This window comes from Sciurus carolinensis, chromosome 5 (assembly GCF_902686445.1).
Source record: "Sciurus carolinensis chromosome 5, mSciCar1.2, whole genome shotgun sequence".
Taxonomy (NCBI): Eukaryota; Metazoa; Chordata; class Mammalia; order Rodentia; family Sciuridae; genus Sciurus; species Sciurus carolinensis.
Genome location: NC_062217.1, coordinates 153,234,839 through 153,258,147, shown reverse-complemented (window position 1 = coordinate 153,258,147; position 23,309 = coordinate 153,234,839). Strand labels below are relative to the sequence as shown.

Below are 23,309 nucleotides of genomic sequence, written 5' to 3'. Positions count from 1 at the left end.
ATGTCCCACAAAGCCTCATGTGTTGAGGCTTGGTTCCCAATACAGCAATGTTCAGAGGTGAGGATTCGGGAAATGATTGGATCATGAGGATTCTGCCCACATCAGTGGATTGACCCATTGAGCTAAGCAGCTTTTCCCCACCATGCCCTTCTGCCATAATGTTCTTCCTCACCTCAGGCCCAAAGCAATGGAGTCAGATCTTTGTATCCTAGACTCTTAAGATGAGTTTGGAGGATCCAATAATCCCGCTTATTTTCTGGGGAGAGTTCCCATGGCTTTCCTCTAATGCTCAAATGTGTCCATGATCCAAAAATAGGGACAAACTTATTCCAGAAGCTCTCCGTGAGGAAAAAGGGCAGGCAATGTTTTCCTTACCTGTGGCCACCACAAGTCCTGGGGCTGTCTCCTTACTCGAGATTCTTCCTGAGGAATATGGATTCTCTGAGAGCTGCAGATGCAGGTGTAAGGAACAGAAGGGCTAAAATGAAGAAGAAGAAGAAGAAGACGACTTCATCCAGGAACTCCTGACCTCACACCCGTGCCCTCCTAGAGAAGCGGCTTCCAGAAACAGCAAGGTAGTGGAAGATGAGCCGCAGGCTTAGTTTTGAGCAGGAGTCCTGTCTCGCCGACAAGGCCTGCATTTCACATTAGAGCTTCCTTGAGCTTCTTTCATAGTCCCTTCCTACCTGTGCCTGACCCACAGTCCCATGCATCCCCCCCTCTCCCTCACTGTCATGTCACCCTTCAATCAAGGCCCAGTTCACGGGTCACTTTAGGAAGCCTCCCTGACCTTCCCTTCCCATAGGATGACAATGACCTCCCATGACTGATTTTGACCACGGAACTCTGCTTCTTAGAGCTCTTAAGGGCCACCAGGAGCAGTGAAGAGGAGAATCTAGGTGAATCCAGGCCCTCTATCCTCATCCTTCAACCGAACTGTCTTTGTTTCTATCTTTTTTACTTATTTTTGTTTCTTTCATAATTTTATTTGAATTTCACTTAAAATATTTGAAGCCATTATATGAAACTCATATATTTGTGTTCTCTATTTATTTACTTATGAATTCCCCTGGGGGCATTTTTAAAAGGACTTGGAAGTTTATAGGGATGTATTTTATTCAATAAATACAAATAATACAATGAAATTAAAGAAATGAAATTAAGAAAATAAAGCAAAACTAGAGGTAAAGTTTGAGGGAAAGAACATCATGCTGTGATCTCTTTCCGGAGATGGGCAGCCATTTGTCTCTGACCTTTCTGCTACCCAAAGGAAAGCAGAGCAAAGAAAGCAAAAACATTAGACTGGAAACTACAAAAGAGTAAGAGCCCTGTTTGTCCTAGCTTCCACTACAGAGTCAGTTTTTAACGTAATATCTAGACTATGACAAATGGTTAATAAATATTTCTGAGTATGTGGTGAAAGTCAACTCCGCTCAGGATAAACAATCATTTCTGGGAACTCGGAATAGCTTCTAGTATACACCCTCATTAAGAGGGCACTAAGGTGGCAAGTGTTATTGAAAGTTAACTGTCCTCCTTGCCAACCAGGATAGCAGCACCTAGGAACAGAGATGTCCTCCATGGTGCCTAGTCAGTGTTCTGTAGAGAAGGTAGCTGGGAAAGCTGATGGGTTAGCTACTGTCCCATGGAGACATACCAGTCTCACTTTTCCTTGACTTCAAAGGCAATATTTGCTTATCTTGACATCTATGAAGCACTTACTAAACTGCATCTGATTTGCACTGGTTGGCAGGTGTGTTAGTTCTACTGAGCCCTGCCTGGAACTTCTAAGTACAGGTTCTCTTGAGCATATGTTTCTTTATTGTACTAGGAGCTAGAGCACTCTGTGGATTCACAGTAGAAGAATGTGCAGTTCAACTGAGGCTTCCACCCAAATGGTGTGGCAGTCTAAGCCTAAGGGAACAATTCCTGGGAGTTGTAGGACACTGATGCTCAATGCCAGTCAAGCTCCCAAGATGCCTGGGTGGAAGAAAGCCCTTGATACAGGCTCCACAGGTAACTGGCCTGGCCCGGGATGACTGACCAGCAGGCAGTGCACTGGACTTCCTCTCAGGTCCACATCTGGAGCTTGTAGTAGGCGCCAATCTCTGCCTTTGTTGTATGTGATGTAAGTCTTCACCTGGTCATCCACCTTCTTATTTGCCAGGAATATCCCTTTGATACCTGCTACCTAGGAAAAAAGGTGAGAGATGCAGAACTGGGTTGGGTCAAAATGTCTGTACTCTCGAAGAAGCCCTGAATGAAGCCCTTGCATTCTTTATGGAGTGTTGGGGATACAAAGGAGGAGAGGAGGAACCTGGTGAGAAATGCCATATGCCCTATGGCCTCTGAAAGAAGTTGAAGTCCATCTTTGTACTCTGCACCACCTCCCGGATACCTCATCCCCTGCTTACTCGGTTGCTTTCCCCATCTCATGTTGCTCTATACTTTGTTCCTTAGAACCTTATCTTTAACTATGAACAGTCCCTGGTTACAAGTGAAGACTCACATCTTCCACAGAACATGTACTTCAGCTCAAGGGACACTTACAGATGAGTTTCCAAGGCATCAAAGGAAAATCCTTAATGCAGAAATCCAGGAATCCTAATTAGTAGTAAGGTAGAATCTGTTGGGCAGATGACCCAGTTTGGAGAACTGGTATTGATCTCTGTCCATGCCACTAGCTCTCCATGTGAATTTGGACAACTCACACATCATCTTTGGGTCTCAGTCAATGGTCACTTTAAAATTGGTGGAATAAGCCTTGTTTCCTTTTCTTTTCCCCAGTTGGCTAGAAAAGGCTCCATGAGATAATGCAGAACACTCTTGCCAGAGTTCCTGATGTACTGGGATTTGCCTGACCTTCATATTTTGAAGGGAAAAGAGCATCACTGCAAAGCAAGTGGCTGAAGTAATAAAGGAGATGTGTCACACCACAAGGGTTCTAGGCTAACCAAAACCTCCACTCAAACTTTCATTCCTTCTATTTGATGTGCTCAGTAAGAACAGATATTTAGAATAACAATGTCCTGCACCCAAGAAAAGTTCCTGTTACCTTTTGTGGAAGTTACAGCATTTTCAAAAATCAAAAGGTAATTCTAATAGTATAAACATGTATGTAAACAAGAGGTTGAACAGCAAGTTTGCTGGATAATACTGAGTTCCATCAAAGTTTTAGTTCTATTTAGCCCCTATTCTTTGAGGACGGTTAATTGGGGTTCATTGTCACTCTGGCAGAATATCTGTGGGAAAAGCTCCACAGGAGGTTTTCTTCCTACACCACATGACAAACCTCAGTGGATGAAATAAGAAATCTTTCTGTTGTTGTTGTTCATTTGTTTTTGTAGTAACCTGAATGGCCTTGAAAGAGAATGTCAGCCCAAATAAAATAAACAAAATAAAACAAACAGAGCCAAACAAATGGACAGAGAGTGTCACAGAATAGAATTATCAGGGAAGGACACTGCTAGGGGAATTTGACAAATGGCCAGCAACAAAATTGATTAGATTCCTACCTTGAACAGAGGGGTGGATGAGAAGAGAAGCCAGGGCCAGGGAAGGGCCCTTCCCCAGCTGCACCCTTCCCCTCCTAACAGCTTAGAGTCATTTTAGGAAAGCTGCTCCCTCCCTGCTTACCTAGGGACTCTTCTAAAGACCCCCACATAGTCTCAGTCTTTAAAACTAAGTACAATGCTATTGGACAACGGTACTGCTCAAGCAAGATTGCCAATTATCTCTCACAAAGAATGGAATGTGGGTTTCTCTTCTGCCAGTTGGAATCCTTTTTCTGGTATTCTCTTTGGCCACAGAGCTGGTACTTTTTCTGCTGGGCCACCAGTGAACCTTTCTCCTAAATCAGTTGAACCCCCTCCAACATATAATTAGGGCCTTGCAATCTACTTACTAGAAGAAAATATGTAGGACAGTTCCAGACTTCTGAGATCATGAACAGTGTTCCTATGAGGCTCCTGTCACCCAACCCCTACTTCCTACCTGGGTACATTAGAGCAGGAATGTGTACTTCCAGATGAACAGGTTCATCAAATGTAATGGTGATTATTCAATTTTTTTCCACTGAGAGTTCTGCCACTCACACAGAAATTGTGTAATGGAAAATTGGAACTGAAGATAAAGGGAAGAGATTCCACGGTCCCCATGGTAGCTCCGAAGACATTTCTTTTGCACTTGTACATAATACCACAGCAACCTCCCTCCTCTCTGAAAGAATCAGAATACTTTCTATTTGTGTTTGGACAGTTCAGAGCCCTTACATTATTACTAAATTGCTTCTTGGCTCCATGTCTTGTACAAATGGACTGTAAGCTTAGAGGGTACTTCAATTTTGTATATCCCAGGCCAAGAGTTTTCCCTTTTTCACTGAAATGTAAGACAGAAATATGCTTGTGTTGCAACCTAGTAGACTCACAGCCTTGAATGTCCATATATGTGCTCATGTGTGGACACCTATGTTTCTGACACAAGGGTATCATGGAGTACTGCTCAGCTCTACTACCTGAAATGTAAGGAAATGAGAGAGAGACACACACATTTGTAGTCTTCTCCATCCAAGGAGGTACTTAACATTTAATAAACTTTAAGACACTTTCTTCCTTCTCTGAAATTGAACTGTGATTGCTGCTGAGAGTCCCAAGTAGTTCAAGGAAAGGGTACTAGCTTTCAATAATGCCCAAAATAAGGGTACAAGGTATCAAGCCTGAGTGGCCCACTTTTCCTTTGGGAATCAATTTGAGGTGCAGAGGGAAATTGACAGCAGGTTGCTTGGCAGATCATTGTGTCCAGGTGGCATGGTCATCTGTTGGTCACATTCCTGAGACCTCAGGACAAAGAAGCCAAGGTTCTGCTGAGAAAAGCAATTACCACAACCTGCCTTAGGCTGTCCCTAGAGTCGGACCTGTGGTGAGGGTCTGATGAAGTTCAGTTCAGGAAAAAAGTCCCTGTGGAGCTTATAAGCAGCTGTCCATCTGGCCCAAGAAGGCTCATTGAAGGTTATGATAAAGCAGAGGGGATGGAGGGCAGACACTAAGGACAGGAAAGCAAGGAAACACCAATAAGATGAGCAGAGACCAGAATACTGAGGCCAGCTCAGGGAGTTTCATTTGATCCATCCAAGTAGAGTGGGGTCAGCTTAGTCACTAGAGAAATCCAAACTAAGCCCATAACAAAGTATCACCAGGTCCTCATCAGAATGGTTGAACACACGTGGGCACACAAACACACTCTCCAAAGTGGATAACAAGAAATGTTATTGAAGATGTGAAGCAACTGCAACACATACCTGGCTGTGAGGATGCAAAATGGCACTTCCACTATGGAAACACTTCGATGACTTTTAAAAACATATACTGACATTTGACCCAGAAGTCCTACTCCTAGATATTCATCCATGCAAAATAAAAATTTATGTTCATGTGAATGTTTGTCAATATTTTATTCATAATCATGCAAAACTGTAAATGACTTAAATGTCCAATCAGTGAGTATGGAATAGTACTCAGCAACAAAAAAAGAACATCTATCGATATGCTTAATGATGTGGATGAGTCTCAAAAGCATTCTTCTAAGCAGATGAAAGTCAGATTCCAAAGGTTACCTACTATACAATTCTATTTATGAAAACCAGAGAAATGGTAAAACTGGAGACAAGGAGAAGTCAGGGGATATTGTAAGTAACCATGAGTGTTGACCACAAAAGGGCTGTAAGAGGAAATATTCTGGGGAACAGAACTCTTCTGACTCAATTATGGTGGTAATATGTAACTGTATGTATCTATCAAAAATAGAACCGTATGCCCAAAACGGTAAGTCTTACTGCACACAGATTATTTCAAATAGATTAGGATAATTCATTAACCATGTCATCTGAGTCACATCACTGACCTCTGGGTGTAGGCACAAAGGGAAATGATGTCACTCGTAAAGAAATAGTGTGAGAGATAGTAAGAATAGTACTTAAGCTATTTAGGTCTATTCAATCCAAGATGATAACCACTGACCACATATGGCTACCTGAAATATGACTGATGAGACCAAGCAATTGATTTTTAATTTTATTTAATTTTAACCAATATAAACTTAAATTTAAGAACAGAGACTCAATTTGTTGGAAGTACATAATATGTGAATCTCCTTTTTTCTACTGTAGATTTTGGGAAGTGTAACTACTGATCAAGTAGTTCAGGTGAAAATTTAGCATATGAATCAAGATGTGTGGGAACTCTAATACATATCTAGGATTCTGCAAAATTATTATAGAAAAAAATATAAAATATCTTATTAGTATTTTTTCATATTGAGCACATACAAAATAATATTTTAAATATTTCATTTAAATAAAAATATTGTTATAATAAATTTTGTCTGTTTTTTACTATTTTAAGTGTGTATAGCAAAAATTTTCAGTATATATGTAGTTCATGTTATATATTTATTGGATTTGACAGTGCTAGTCTAAGGCATTGCTGCTAAGTTGTTGTTACTGTAAGAAGTTATCAGTGAATACTTAATATCCAGGAGAGCACTGAAGAAAATTCATCAGACTTGCAGCTCAGAGCATGTTTCTATAGAATAACTGTGGGTGTTGAAAAGAATATCTGTTTCTTGATATATTAGTGCAGAGTAATGAAAAAGAAATGTAGTTTATTGTCGAGATGTGAAAAAAAAACCCACAAGAGTTCTGTATGAAAAAACTGTTATAAGAATAATGGTAAGCACACACAAGGAACTATTTTCATTCTCAACACCAGCCTTGTTTTGAAGGAGCAGGCTTCTGACACCTTAAGAAGAGATCAATTATTATTTGGTCTTCAAGTGCCATTTTCTCCCCTAATTATGTAATTACAGCCATGACAATATTGTACTTTGAAGTAGGGATTAGACAATGAACAAGCCACAGAATCTCTCTACAGCAGGAGAATTCTCCAACAGATTAGAGACAGAAGTTGTCTCGGCCTTATTAGAATTGGAGGAATTCAGTAGGGTGGATCTACTTTACTCTCCAAGGACTTTCAGGGCTAAGGCTTGCAAGGTGAATTCCTGAGTGGGTTCTAGCTTTCTTTGTCTCCTTTCCATTGTCAGTAGAGGCTTGAGAAGATGTGGAAGATGGAGTGATACACTAGTAGCCTTAGGTGGTCAAATTCAACCCAACCACTGACGGCCATCAATTACCTAAAGGTCCCTGACCTTTCAGACAAGGGAAATAGGTATAATGTCTTTTTATATCATGAAGTTATAAATTGCCCTAGGACTGGGGATGATATCATACATGCAAAAATTATTTCCTGGGTATGCAAATGAGAGAGAAAAAAGATCAAGAATTAATAACACAGAGAATGAACACCCAACTCTTCATTCAAGTTCTTTTCCAGTATCTTCATGATCTTCATCCCTGCCACTCAGCATTCTGTGAGCACAGGCATCTACTCATCTGACTCTGATTCTTTTTTCTCCGCCTCCAGCAGTGCATTATCTAAGCAGCTTATCTATAAGTTTCCCCAATTCCTCAAGTTAGAGTTAACATTCCTCTTTTGAGATCACACAATACAGTGAAATTGAACTTCTAATACAAGTTGAACCATGATCATTACCCTAAAAGCATCATGTATCTCTTTCCAATAGATTGTGCATCTCACACTATCATCTTCTATCACCAAACAAAATACCCTCTGAAAGGGTGTGAACTCGGCTGAGTTACATGTGAAAACTTAATGAATTTTCCCAGCTACGTTACTCAAAAGCACTTGAAGTTCAGAATAATTGGAGTCTCTTTGCTAACTGGCCATCTGGCACATAATCTCAATTTGTATGAGAATCTCCAGTTAAGAAGGCTAAATTCTAATGACCCTAGAGACCAATTAAATTGAGCTCTGTCTCCAAACCACAGAATGTATGTATGTCCAGGTACAAACCAGCATCACCCACTAAACCTCTTCAATATGTCATGGTCTAGATGATGTCAGCTTTCAATTTAGTTCCTCTATTAAATGCCTTCTAGAATCTGAAACCCAGCTACTTATCCAGTCCTCATTCTTGGCCCTGACACGCATCCAACCTATACCATGAGACTGGCTAGACTTCCTCAAAAATTTGTGCCATCTTTCCAGTCCTTGATTTATGCCATTCTTAACATTCAGGATGCCTCCCACTTCTTCACTCCTCACTTCCCAGGGTAAAAGGATTGTTAATAAGATCAGGAATTTCAAGAAAAAACGCTAGGCATGTACAGCTCTTTCCACTTCCCCTGTTTTGAAGTTCTCCTGAGGAGATCGCATGCTCTTGTATCTCAATGTTGTGTTTTTAGAGGAACAAATTTGTAAAGGAGAATGTTTGATTTATCTTATCTGCCTGTGACTAAATAGATGAATTCAACTCCAAATTAGTACCCTGCTTCCTCTCATGTAATTATTAAAGTGACAAAGTTGTGTTTGATTTCCATTTGTCTCACTCCTTCTCTCTATCTCAATTGGTTCCAGCATTGGGTGGGTAAAAAAAGAACCCCTTTTAATTATTATTACTTATTGACCCCTTAAAATTCAACAAGTTAGATTATAAGCTCCTAGAGGATTGTGATTGCCTTGTGAGTTTAAACACAATGTTTGGGCACAAACAACTCTGGTCAAGTTGAATGGAGACAGGCTTTTAAGAAGTTGTCCTGGTGGGTAAGCCTTGCTTCTCTATAATGCAGTGACACCATGCATTTTTTTTCCCCTCCCAAACAAGACTGAAAACACAAGACTGACTTCAGCAGGAAGAAAAAAAATTACATGTATCTGGGCACATTCTTTATATTGATTCATGTTCCAATTCAGGTCACAGTGTCTCGAATTTCTAAATGACCAGGAGTCTCCAAATCTCTTTCCTACAGAAGGAACAACACAGTGGCAAATTCACCCAATGTGCCGAGAATGATAGAGACACGGGGACTCCTTGATTCCTGGACAGGAAGGTCATCTGCAGCACTTACCCTCTCCTCTTTGGGTCTGACCACAGAGGCATGAATAATCGTCTCATCTCTATAGCTCTACATATGCAAATAGAACTTGGAATGGCTGCAGTCTTGGCAACAGTCATTCAAACCCTCCTACAAGATGTGACTTATTGCCAATAACAAAGGTATATTTCTGCCTCCTAGTTTGATTAGGAGTATGGGAATGCAAGTTACCAAAGTTATTCACACTCTTTAATCACCTATGCCTGGCTTCTCAATTCTGGGAAGAAATCTGGAACATTTCCCAAACTGAGACCTTGTTAAGAGAATTATTACCTCGTGTACATATATGAATGCATGACCGATATAATCCTACAATATGTATAATCAGAAAAAGGAGAAATTACACTCCATTTATGTATGATTTATCAAAATGTATAAATGCATTCTTCTGTCATGTACAACTAATCACAACCAATTAAAATTTTTTTTTAAAGAATCATTTCAGCACTTTGCAGTTATGCTGTAGGGAAAAAGGGTATTTCTAATGATTTTGCTTTCTACCTAATGACTTCTACCCTTTTTTGTTAAAAGCATGTCCTTCCATGCACCCCAGCCCTTTGTCTGTTCTTCCCTCTTCCTAACAGAACAGTTGAAAGCTCTTTCTACCCCTCTTAGTAGCTGAGTAGTCAACTTTAATATCAATGTAGGGATGCTGGAACTTTGACAAGCATGTCTCAGAGGCATCACTCTACAGCAGAAGCCCACCTATGGCCCCCTCTATTCTAAAAGCCACTGCCAGTCCACAGAGAGGAAAATACACAAGGGAACAGCTCCCTTGGATCATTAGGAGTCGCCACCTAGAATAAAAAATCTATCCTTCCATGAATAATCTCAATCACCAAAACCTGTGTGGGTTTCACTACCAGCCTCTGGTTATTGTTGGATAATAAGACAAACTTTCCTTGCTTAAATCAATCCATCATATCCGTTGTCTCTTCACTGTCCCCAGGACTGTCCGTGGTCACACACTCTCACCAGAGGTGTCAAAAAGCATCACATCTTTAAGGTCACTGCAATTAGTTTATCCTCTGGTTCTTAGGTGGAGTCTGTTTGTTTCCTATGGAAATTTTACTTATCTGGTGAGCACATTTAAAAAGAAAACCTACCACATAAGTGATACACTCATGTCAAGGTCCGTTCTTCACCCTGCACAGATGTAAGCATCTGGTGGCATCTTAGGAAAACCCTCACTCTTAAGAGTGAGAGTTGCTTTTCATTTCCTATAAAACATGTTTATAAGCATGATTTTCCAAATAATTTAAGCATCATCTAAACAGTACTACTCTATCTAGGGTTGATAAGAAAAATCAGAGTTTAAAAAACTACTTAAGGGCCACGTACCTTCACTTCTGGCTTGTAATCATGCTAATACACACAAGAATGTCAACTCTACCGAGGCAGCCACCACACTAGATGCATTACAAACACTATCTCCCACCTTACTATAATCTCATTAGGTAAATTTATCTCTATCATCCTGGAATCAAGATATCTCCCTTGCCCCAAGACATAACTGCTAAGTGACACAACTGGGATCCGAACCCAGGACTCTAATACTTGTCTAATACTGAGATTCATTAAAAAGAGAAGTCAGTCCAGGGAAGGGACAATTCTGGCTACATACCTCATACAATTCAATAATGATGTTTCCCATTAGACCTCGGCTGCTTTTAATGTTCTCCATAGCCAGGGTAAAGTAGATCCCACGGGTGTCTGAGATGTAGAGATTGTAGGTGTCGTTCTGGTTCCATTCTTGGACTGCAGCAAACACTTGGTTCTCATCTGTACTGATGATGTGCATGTCCTGTAAGAAGATGGAAAGCCCATAAAACAGCAGATCTCCATAACTCTCTGCCCACTGGGACCCCTAGCAATTACCATGACTTATGAAATGGTTGAGAAAAAGCTTGAGTTATAGGCAATGTTAACCAATTCTATGTTGAACCAAGACAATAAATTATGAGCTTCATGATTTCTGTTCCTTACTAAGTGACAGCAAGATAGGTATAAGGGGCTTTGGTGGGTATCATTTTCCATGGCTTTGAGGGAGACATCCACTTTCATTTTTTATTTTATATCTGAAAGTTAGTATTAGTACTAACAGGGAGTTGCATAGCTTACAAGAGGAAGCTCACACATGAAAAGAAGCAGGGCCTATCCTGTCTTTTGATTTTCAAATATTTTAAACATTTTTAGCATAGTGACTCACATACTTTCCTTTAGAATCTACAGCATCAAACGGAGGCACAGCTTGGGCCAGGCACTAGGCCTCCCATTCTGTTTTAAGCACAGAAACCACCACTATATACATACACTCCTGTATACATACAGGAGTTTTGCGCAGTATTTTACAAGTAAAATGTAAGGTAAGATCTCCTTCTAATAAAATAAAATTATACTTGAAAATCACTGATAGAGAAGAAAGGATACTCAACCTGGAATTTAATGTTCTGGATCCTAATAGAATATATGTTATTTCAGCTGTATCATTGTTAAATGTGTCAATCTCCTTGAATTTCATTTTCTGTACTAAATATTAAAAAAAGGTGAAATACCAAGAAAAATATCCAATACTTCGCCACTATTTTTTTTTTCAATTGAAAATCAAAGTAATTCTGTGATGGAGGTAGTATGATTGTTTCTATTTTATTGAAGAGTAAACTAAGACACAGTGGGGTTCATCAATTTATTTAAGATTACATAGATAATAAAGGGCACAACAAGGTTCTGAAATCCTGAAGTTTGACTCTAAGCTGGGGATCAGATCTTAAACAACTATATAGGTAGCCTCTAGATCAGGGTTTTCAAACTGATGACTGGTGAAATGAATAATGATCACTAATGCTCATTTGGGCTAATCCTGTATTAACTATCTGAATTTCTGGCCACGAGCACAGTTTGCACCATTGGAGCCTCAGTCCTACACAACTACACATTCTTAAGATCTACCATTTACATACTGTCATGAACTTCCTAGTCCCTGAAGTCACTTTAGTTTGTAGTCCTGATGGGTCATTTCTAGACTCGAAGGTAAAAAATCACAATTCTAAATAATTTACAAACCCCAGTTTGCATATGTGGTTAGGCACTGTAATAAGATTATCACAAGTTCAAGTCCTTGTCAAGGAAACTTACATTGTCAGGAGGATATGTTAGCATGGACGAACAATTGTTAAAATAGCTGTTCTTTAAGCATGCACAAAGAGCTGGGTGCAAAGGTCCATGTCTGTAATTCCAGTTCTTTGGGAGGCTGAAGTAGAGTAGCAATTTCAAGGCCAGACTCGGCAACTTAAGCAAGACCCTGTCTCAAAATTTTAAAAAATTAACCAAGGATTGGGGGTGTAGTTCAGTTATAGAGTGCCCCTAGGTTCAATATCCAGTACTAAAAAACAAAAATGAAACAAAACCCCCACAAATTTGTCAATCTATAATAGTGTAGTCCAAACATAATAACAGAAAAGGAATCATCCTTGCACCTGTGATGGAAGGTGCTCACAATAGGACCATGGGAAATTGGGGCTAACAGTAATAATCAGACTGGGTCTAGTCTTTCCCAAAACTGTTCAGGAAAAAAAGAGGGAGCAATAGCTCCAATATCAGCACTACAGACAGCTCCTTCAAGTTGAACAAGTCCATTTGGTTTGGACAACTGGGAGATAGGAGGAGAAGGAAAACAAATTCTGGATCTTTTATTGGAGATCTTTTGTCAAATGACTTCTGGCCTTGAACCCTCTGGGTCACCTTGACTAAGACTTTATGTGCTCATTTGTGCTTATGTATCTTGTAGAATTACAGGTTCCTGCTGAGCTGCTTGAAAATGGAAAGAAGTCTTCCTCTTAAAAACCATGTGATGGAATTGTTTTGAGTTGGTGTGGAATGAACGCCCAAGAACCCAGTAGGAGGGGAAAGAGCAGCTGCAGGAAATACAGATTAAATTCACTTATCCTGTTAAAAATGCAATAGAAATGCCTGGTTTTTCCCAGATGTTTTGGTCATAAAAATGAATGAGCTAACTTATTTTAGACAAAGTTAATGTAAAAGAAATGGAAACAAAACAACTTAAAACACCAGGACATGGTCAGGATTAGAGGCAGCCAGCTTTGCTGCAAGGGCATGTTGGGAAAATGTTATCTGGGAATAGGTTAGCCAGACACTGAAAGACTTCTCTCTAGTATCTAGGATTCAGGGATGTCTGCCTGAAAATATCCTTAATCCAAAGTCACACAGCTAACAAATGGCGCCACTAATATTTAAACTCAAGACGGTCTTAACCAAGAAGCTAACTTTTAAAACAATGTTATCAGTGAGGATGTTATTTCAGTGTGCATCCAAATGACCCGGTGATCTTGGTCAATTTCTTTTTTTATTGTTTTCTTCTCTTTTTTAAGAGATGGGGTCTTGCTATGTTGTTCAGACGGGCCTCAAATTTCTGGGCTCCAGCAATCCTACTGCCTCAATCTCTCAAGTAGCCAGGATAATGGGCATGTGCCACCATGCTGAACTTAATCCAGAGATCTCAATAACATGTGGACTCATGGGTGCCACTGCCTGAGATCATGATTTAGTGTGTCTGATAAACAGCCTTATATTCTATGAGCTGATCAAGCCCTCCAAATGATTCTGGGGCTTCTAAACCTAAAGAATCATTCTTCAAAAATTATGAACTCTGTGACCTCTCTCCAAATAAGTCTTATGATTGAATAGGGTTCAACCAATAATAACCAGAATATCAAGTCTTCAAGAAAAAATAGAAGTATTATAAATTTAAATTGGTCCAATAGAGTTCTGAACAATAACAAAGTTTTCCCTTGAACCCAGTTATTTCGCTCTAACTCAGAGCATGTGCCCCTTCTTTATGTGCTGTTCTTGAGAATGTGCAGAAAGAAATATGGTGATGAAGAGAGAAAAAAATGAAACAATGCTGAAGGAGGAAACAATGATACTTTACCACACTTGGAATTCAAAGAGCATCAGCCATAACAACATAAATGCTTCTATTTGGAAAATAATGATAAATAACAGTGCCCCTCAGCCCGCCTCACAATGATTTGGGAGATTCACAACTGCTTTTGGAAAAAAAAAAAAATGCAGCTTATGACTTTTAGGTGAACAACGGTGAAAATACTTTGTTGCTCTTGAAATATTTTCTTATAAACTGGGCCTGCCATGAACTTAATTCATTATATAATCACCTATATCATTGATCATTTTCCATGTTCCAGATATTATGAGAGAGAGAGTGAGAATGAGACAGAGAGAGAGAGAGAGAGAGAGAGAGAGAGAGAGAGAGAGAGAGAGACAGAACCTGTCCACAGGAAGATGCTCCCTAATGGTGGAGACAGTAAATATGTTGTGACCTTTCTCAAACTTGACAAACTCTACACTAGAGGCACTGAACATGGTGATTGGAAGGTAAAGGCTTACAGACAGGTGGCACACTCAAGGGAATAAATGTGTAGGGCTGGAGATACAGCTCAGTTGGTAGAGTGCTTGACTCACATGCCCAAGGCCCTGGGTTCAATCCCCAGCACAAAATAAAATAAAATAAATAAAATAAAACAAAATAAATGTGTGTCACTCAGTAAGTACAGCTTGAAATGCAGCTTCTTCTGCAAGAGGTGAGAGTTTAGGGGCCACATCAAAATGGGATCTATGTGGCATAACTAACCTTCATTGCAAAGATAGCACAGAGCTCCCAAAAGGTTTCAAGAGGGAGAAAGGCATGGTAAGAGGCCATCAAGGCAGAGATTTGGATGAAGAGGATCACATCCCTGTGTGTTCAGATGCACTGTAGAATCAGTGAAGAGTGAATTTAAGTGGGGTAATGCTAAAGGCAAGGGAATAAGGCTAAAAGGTCACTTCAATCATCAAGGCAAGAATGTATGAGGGCCTCAACTAAGGAAGTAGGTTCTTTCTGAAGGCCAGTATGAAACAGACTGGTAAGAGGTTAAAGAGGCACAATTTACAGGAGACAGGGAAAAGGAGACATCTATAAGGCTTCAGATATCTGACTTACAAAACTCTATGCTTTTCCTTTCCATCATTCATTATAGTCATAAATAGGTGAGCACTTGTACAATTTTCTGGTTCAATGTCTTTCACTCACATTTCATATCTGTGAGATTCCAGAGAGCAGAATCTGTCTTTCTTACTTAGCACTCTATCTCTAGTACTTCCTGGAGTATCTGGCACATGGTAGACATCCAACTAAAGTTTACTGAAGGAATAAATAGAGTATGCAAATAAATATCAGAGAAGGATGAGACACAAGGAATACAAGGTAGAGGCTGGAGCTCCGTTCTGGACTGGAAAAATAGGTCTTTGAGAACATGCACTTCAAACTCTATGTGGTTTAGAGTTCCAAGTATAGGAGTGGCATGAGGTTTGGAATGCAGGTGAACACTGGTAACAAGGACTAGAGGATTTTAGTGAAACGGTGGATAGCTGGATATGAAGGCAGAGGGCAAGTAGCACCAAGATGAAAAGGGAATAGGAAGTAAGAAGAGATTAGAATCACAGGTGACACCAGGAAGAGGGATTAATCAGTACTTGTAGAAATGTAAACACTAAGGAGACCAAAGATTAAAATCATTTTTACTATTATTATAATACATTTTATAAGACATATAACTCTTTTATTATTCAAAATAGGACTAATTATATCCTATTGTCAAAGAACAACAAACCCAGACCTGGGTAAGAGAAGACTATTGAAGAGAGAATATCCTGACTAGGATATCTGCAAGCATCTCAGAAAGAAAGCAGAAAATAATTGTTTTTATAAGCAAAGTAAAAATGAGCCTAGGAAGAATTGGACATGGAAAGTCGGGTAAGCAGGTTGCATGATAGAACAAATCAAATGAAAAAGGACATTACTTGAGGTCAAGTGATTCTCGGGAGAATGAAGGGGGCTGTTTCTCCTGGCACCATTTGCTTAAGCATCCATCGTTTGCAGAAGCTCAAGAATGGGGCAAAGTTCAGGGACTGAGGGGAGGGGAAAAGCCACCCTTAATTTTGGTCAACTCAAATTATCAGGCATTTTGTCCAGACTGGCCAATAGTACAAAATTTAGCTAATCATTTATGAGACAAAGAATGAGACTCTAGTCTTGTTGTAGGTAACAAGGCAGACATCTAAATCTCATCAAGTCATGGGGAGGGTCAATAGCAACAAACCACTTTCCAAACACAAAACGGTGGGGTGTTTCTTAACCTTGGCCATTTTCCAGGAGCATGGGGCTCAGGTAAAGTTCAACACACTAACAACCTAAATTCCCTACAGAAAAAAACAAAACAAAAGCCAAATTTTTTCTCTGGTAGAAATGACTAGCAGAGTAGCAAGTTAAAAGAAATATGAATGCAGAATCTAAGTGCTGGGAAATGATAGTGGCCAAATTATATTGTTATATTATATGCATGTATGAATATATAAAAACAAACCTTACCATTATGCACAACTGTAATGCACAATAAAAAAAAATTTAAATGAATGCAGAATCTAAGAGACTAAAGAGGACCTAGCAGACTGAGTGGTAAAGTGGGACCCTGAGGCAATATGGAGTCAAGGCCAGCTGAGATGTGTTCCCCTCAGGATCTCCATGCCAGACAGATTAAGAACATCAGTATGATTTTGATCCCCTTGGATCTGGAACTATTCCTGAGATTTTTCGAGCACTTTTCACTGGACCAGCAGGGAAGCACTGATTGAACCCTCACAAGCTTGTCCATTTCACAGACAAGAAGAGTAAGTAAGGGGCAGAGTCAGAATGAGAGTTGAGTCTCTGCTCATAAGCTCAACTGGCTTTTCCCTGAGACACCATGTTCTCCACTGGCACATGCCTAGGAATGAGAGTGCCAATCCAATGCCCAGGGACTGAGTGATGTTGGGCCTAGCACAAGCTGCTGCTCCTTATAGTGCTGCTTGAAGTAAAGACACTCATTTTACTCCGCAAAATACTCCAAAGCATATTCTAAACAGACAGGCTAGGATCAGAAGTGCAAGGGCATTGGTGACAGGGAGCTTTCCCATGCTTTTGTTTTTAAGTAAGACTCCTAAGGGGAGCCGCAGTGCTGCATGGAAGAGAGAGACTTACTTAAAATCCATTTCCATTTTCAAACAGTGGAAAGAACCGATCTCCCTTCACCCCCTCTGTCCCCACCTCCTTATTCTTGACCATGAAAATCTGGGCCAACACCAGCTAATAAAGGGGGTCGATAACCATCCACCTACTTTCACAGCAGCCCACATATCAATGAAAGCCACTCTGGATAAAGTTCTGTAAGGGGGCTGCATGGATGAGATGATACGCCCCCACAATACACTGCCACCTGCTTGCAAATCATTAATGGAGTTCTTGGGTGGTAATCAATTCCAAGTCTCATTTTTTCCCCACCTGCTGCCACATTGCCCAAGGGAGTAAACTGTTTGTTTTCCTAGAAGGTTAAAAATACATAAAATTCACATGTCTACAGAGATGGAAGGAGCCTTTGTTGAGATGGTTTGGAAAGTTCCTGTAACTCATTTCTTAGGCCAATATATGGAGACCTTCTGGCTACTGTGAGGAGGCATTCTCCCTCAGGAATAGTATGCTTATGAATTTTCCCTTTCCAGTCTTCTCTAGGCCATGATAACTCTGCTCTGTTTGGGTTTAGAATATCTGATAGACATGTCCTGTGATCACAATCCTACACATGGTCCCATGAAAGTCAGTCATACTTAAGGTAGAGAAAATGAAGAATCAGTTCCCACTTCCCTGTAGGCTATTTAGTATGGGCCCCACCCACCTCATCAGCCCCTACCTCTCTCTGCAATTTTCAAGAAGACTTTTTAGTTCATAAAAAGAACAATGCTTTTTCTTAAAATAAGGCCCACGCGGGTCCAGTTAGCCTTCCAGATCCCTGGGTTCCATGGACTCAACTAACTGCAGATCCAAACTGCAGTTAGGCCTGCATTTGTACTAAATGGATACGGACTTTTGGTCTTGTCATTATTCTCTGAACAATACAGTACAACAGAAATTTATACAGCATTTACATTGCAGTAGGTATTATAAGTAATCTACAGATGATTTAAAGTTTATGGAATAAAGTACATAAGTTATATGCAAACACTGCACCCTTTCATATAAATATACCCTTTCATGGATACTTGAGTATCCATGGATTTTGGTTATCTGTGAGGATCCTGGAACCAATCCCCTACAGATCACAAGGGACAACTATATTTTCTATCAGCTTCTCCTCACCTTTGTTTGCAGCTTAACTCTTCATCCATGTCGGTTTGAACCTCACTTCCTTTAGAAAACCACTCTCACTACTCACATTCGACCATCAACACCTCCTCTGCCAAGATGGTTCCTGAACTATGGATGTCCTACACCACACCTACGATTGCTTGGTTAGTGCTTCTATTCTCCACAAGATTCTAAGATTCAGGAAAGCAGGATCATTTGTGTCTTACTATTCTGTCCTTAGAGTTTAGTTCAGCGTTTGGTGTGGAGTAACCAATTACGTAGAAGAAAGAACAGATGAAGTGATGCACACAAGAAGGACCCAATGGATGGATGGATGCAAGAAAAACAGAATGAGTACAAATGCCAGGGGACAGGAAATTAGTCACCTTTTTATCCCATAATTCTCCAACACTGCACTCATTTAGCCTTTCAACATTTCTAGCAGTAGTCTAGAGGCCCCATGTCTTTGCCACATACACTTGATTTGGGTCCAGCTGGAGACATTGCTTCTCTGCAGCCTCATTAAATGATGCAATTATACCATGTCCTTGTTCACACTGAGGCTGTAAGAGCCATTTCCCCCAGAAGTCAGTGTTCACAAGAAATGGGGTCCACAGAGTAAGTTTTATGATTTTCAAAAGAGGAGTTAAAATGTCACCATTTGATGCTAACATTCCAGTAGGTGACCCCATTTTAATTACTCATAGTGGCTGAGAGGAGTGGAAACATGGCCAGTGCTTTTATATGTAGCCTTAAAATGTAAAGAGAAGCAAGAAAACCACCAAACTTATCTGTGCACTTTAATGCACACACACATAGCATCTGTGCTCCTGCCTGAACTTGACCTTCTATTTGGCAACAAGGACTTTGCAAAAGGGAAGGGACTCAGAAGAGATTTCAAAGCCAGTGATCCTTTCAATACCACCCCTGGGAAATGACCCAAGGTTATACCAGATGTTTGAGTCACAGGAAATCAAAGTTCATGCCTGGTAACCTGCTGAGGGGGAATACAGAACTCAGGTTTGGGGACATCAGCAGTGGCCAAATCACTGAGTGCTAAGTGGGGCCGAAGACCAGCGGGCCTCCCAGCTGAGGTCAGACCTCCCAGCAGTCTGTCAAGGCAGCCTCTCCAGCCCTCATTTTGTCTGGCAGGACTCAGAAGAGCAGGTGGTGTGTGCTGTACCTTCGGCAAGGAGTACTTGGGCAGCTTTATCTGGGCAAAGGCCTCTCTTCGATAGGACACATAGTAACTGGCTCTTCCACCTGTTGTTACCTGGATGGGGGAAAACACAAAGAGATTCAGATGGGATCACAGATCATGACACAAGCTGAAAAGTACTAGCTTCTCCATTAACAACCACAATAGGGTTGTAATTACCTTTTAAAGACTATCTTGTTGGCTCTGAGTGTCCAATCCTACCACATCCTGAGCTGCTTCCATGTTGTGGTACTTAGACAATAAATGGGCAATTAAAGCAATTGTTCCCACTGGCTGACAATCACTGTGGGAGCAGGGACTGATGCTGCATTTGGTTACTGTGTTCTGCACAAGGTACATACCTAATAAGTATTTTTAACTGAAAACAGAAAAGCTATCTATTAACATAGACTGCACTCATTACATATTTGTTCTGCCTACTTTATTTTTAGCAGTTTATTACTCCCCTCCAACCAGGACACAGTTGTTAAAGGTATACATCTTTTATGGATTGGAAGAATTACTATTGCTCAAAACTCATTACTTTAAAATTTAATTTTACTTCTGATCTGAACACATTTTAATTTTTACCTTCACATTTACAAATCTAGGCACTGAGCAGATCTTTATTGATTCTTTCCATTATAAGTTGATTAAAGGTATCTCAAGTTAGCGGGAAAACTCAGATCAGAAACTCAGAAATCCTAGGTTTAAGGCCCAGTTCTGCTATGAAAGAATGGAGTCTTAACTGGATGACTTGGAAACCACTCCAAGAAATGGTCCCCTGGCCTGGGCTTGCTGAAAAGTCCTGCCAATAGGGCACAGCTCTGCAGATGGCTGCTCTCAGCCCAATTATCTTAGCTCAGGGGAAATTAATATTCACAGGAGAAGATAACATGGCCTGTTCAGAGAAAATAGCAGGACAACAATAGCAACCAGGCTGCTGTGCTGAGCAGGCAATTACTCGAGGCACATGCTCCATTCTCGCTAAGGCCCAAGCTCATGCTGGAGGCCTGCCAGTCCTCCCACTCTCGCTCGAACCTGGCGCCCATCCATAGCAACTGCTGGGAGCACAAGGGGCGGAACATCTCTATTGAAAGCCACCCATCACTCCTCACTCCGAGAGACGGCCTCTCCCCTGGCTCCCCTTGCTCTACACAGATCAGAAGCCCACAAACCAGGTACCCAAGCTGCCAGGTGGAGCAGATGTCGAATCAGCATGAAGGCAGAATCTTGCAAAGAATTTGGTGCAGAGGCTCAGGCTGTGAATGAAGAGGAGGACTGGGTTTCTCCCTGATGTTCAGCACTCTCCTGGGTCTCTATTTTCCAATGAGAAGCACTCTGGTATTTTAAGACTTCTATTTCTAAATAGACACCTGTTATGAATCTATATTGTTCTGTGTTGACCTAGAGGTGAGTGTTGGCATACTAAGATCAATGGATTGCTTCAAGTTTTGGGGTTTTTTTTCCCCTTCTTTTAAAAATAAACCTCAAATACATAGAATCAGATTAAAATATAATTCCTGGACCTGGACACACAGTCACCCTTAGTTCTTGCATGATCCTATTTATGTGTATACTTAATTTGGTTTTATTTTCAATTATAAAATCAACACGTACAAATGTCCCTACCACTCCAAGAACTAGATCACTAGTTTTAAATTTTAGTAGGCATCAGAATCACCTGGACAGTTTATTAAGACTCAGACTGCTAGGCACCATCTCTGATTCAACAAACCTGGGTTGGGGTTTAAGAATTTTCTCTTCTAGTAGTTTCCAGTTGATGTTGATGCTGCTGGTCTGGAGACCACACTTCGAACACCAGGATTTATACCTTTAACAACAATTTACCCCCACCTTGTGCTCCTCTCTTGTCCTGAACCCTGCCTCCTTCCCAGATATAAACTTTCTTAAAAACTGTGTTTACAACAGTGACAAAGACCTTTTTTAAAAAAAAAAATTAAGGTGAGATTCACTAAACTATAACCATTTATAATTGTACAGTTTAAGAGCACTGAGTACATTTGCAATGTTGTTCAATCATCTTCTCTAAAGAAGATATAAAGATTTGTTCTAAAATATTTTTATTTTCCCCAAAGGAGAAATACAATAAAGGTATTGTGTCCATGCGCAACTAAAAAAAATTTTTTTTTAATCCAGCTCTTTTCAGAACACTGAACATCACCACCAAACCCACTCTTGGCAAGTACACCAGCATCCAAGAAGTCTATCCTGTGCCTGTTTAACCATTATATTTCATAACCAGATACCTTGTTTGATTTCACAAGCTCACAGCTGGAAAGCAATTTGTTTGTACATGAATCATACCTTGAGTCTCACCATATCTGATTAAATGATATTATATAAAACTTCAGGCTTAAGACATTAAAGTTGATGTTGGCACAAGACTTTGGGGGCTTTGGAGACAGAATGCATATATTTTGTATGTGAGCATGATATATACTTTGGAGAGTCAGGGATGGAACACTGTGGTGAAAATGTTCATATTTTCTTCAAAATTCATGTTGAAATTTAATTCCCAATGCAACTGTATTAAGAGGTGGGGACTTTTAGGAAATGATTGGAACAGGAGGGCTTCTTCCTCATGAAAGGATCAGTGACTTATAAAAGGGCTTTAAGGAGCTCCCTAGATCCCTTTTTTCCTTCTGTTTCTGCCTTGTGAGGACACAGTGTTCGAGGCACCATCCTGGAAGAAAGAGACCAAGGCCCTCACCTAACATCAGACCTGCCTGGTCTGACCTTGATCTTGGACTTCCTTGATTACACAACTGTGAAAAATAAATTTCTGTTATTTATAAACTATCTAACCTAAGGTGTTTTGTTACAGCAGGAGAAATGGACTGAGACAGCTGGTCTCCTGGCAGATGGTTAGTGGATACACAAAAAGAACCACACAACTAACATTTGTTGAGCTCATCCTCCATGATTCAGAACTACCCAATAGCCCAAGTGTAAACTATCTAGTTAATCCTCACGGCAATCTTACAGAGGCTACAGGGTACTGAGTGACTTGCCCAAGACAAACTTGAATTCAAAAAGTTAGCTCTAAGCCTGTATTCCTACCCCTGTGGTAGACTTAGAAGAGTCCTCTATCCATCTTACTCCTCTCACTGTGACCACACACTTCCTGAATTCTAACATCTTTTGAAAAAGCATTTACGAAGCTCTATAATTGGGCATGTGTGTATATGTTTATTTGCATTCCCCAAAAATCTATGGTGATATTGATATTGTATTTTAAAAACAATGTCTTCTTAGAAGAGGCAAGATAATAAAAACAAGAGTAATAACTACCAGCATGCAATGAGTGTCTATTACATAAATTATGGTATGATACACAGTTGATATAGCACACCTCATTTGATTTTACACATATCCGTGTGTGTATGAGATAGATGGATGTACATATACAGATACACATATGTATCTCACATATATTCTTCCAATTCTACAGGTTTACAGGTCAGAAAAACGAGGCTGAGAGAGATTGATCAACTTGCCCAACATTACACAGCCTTTCATTGTTACAGCTAGAAAATGAACTTGGAGTTTCTTACTCCTGCCCAGGCCTGAACCCTTAACTAGCAGTAAGCACATCCCCATGGAGTCAGGTATGAAGCAGGGAGTCAATACCTAGTGACTAACTGAATAATGGATGGTTGGGATCAATCTGCTGAACTGGAGAAGGACAGACTTTGAGTTGGGGACTCTCCATGGTTTCCTGACTAAAGAATGAACATGATGCAGAGCTCGCTACTCCTGCCCAGTCCTTGGATGACCAGAGAAGCATCTTTCCAGCCAGAAGCTCCAGCACACCCCTGAGAGCAAAGAGCTCCAGTGCTAGGGGGGTA

At 40.3% G+C, this 23,309-nt stretch overlaps 1 protein-coding gene across 1 annotated transcript in view; it reads right to left on the bottom strand.

Moving 5' to 3' along the window:
* Positions 1-23,309, bottom strand: part of Sorcs3 (sortilin related VPS10 domain containing receptor 3) — a 584,659-nt gene that overhangs the window by 94,630 nt on the left and 466,720 nt on the right. The window contains exons 8-11 of the mRNA XM_047552984.1: positions 19,423-19,512; positions 10,632-10,811; positions 2,045-2,191; positions 376-478 (exon numbers count right to left, since the gene is read on the bottom strand). Of these exons, the coding sequence (XP_047408940.1) occupies positions 376-478; positions 2,045-2,191; positions 10,632-10,811; positions 19,423-19,512 (520 nt within the window). The remainder of the gene's footprint in view (positions 1-375; positions 479-2,044; positions 2,192-10,631; positions 10,812-19,422; positions 19,513-23,309) is intronic.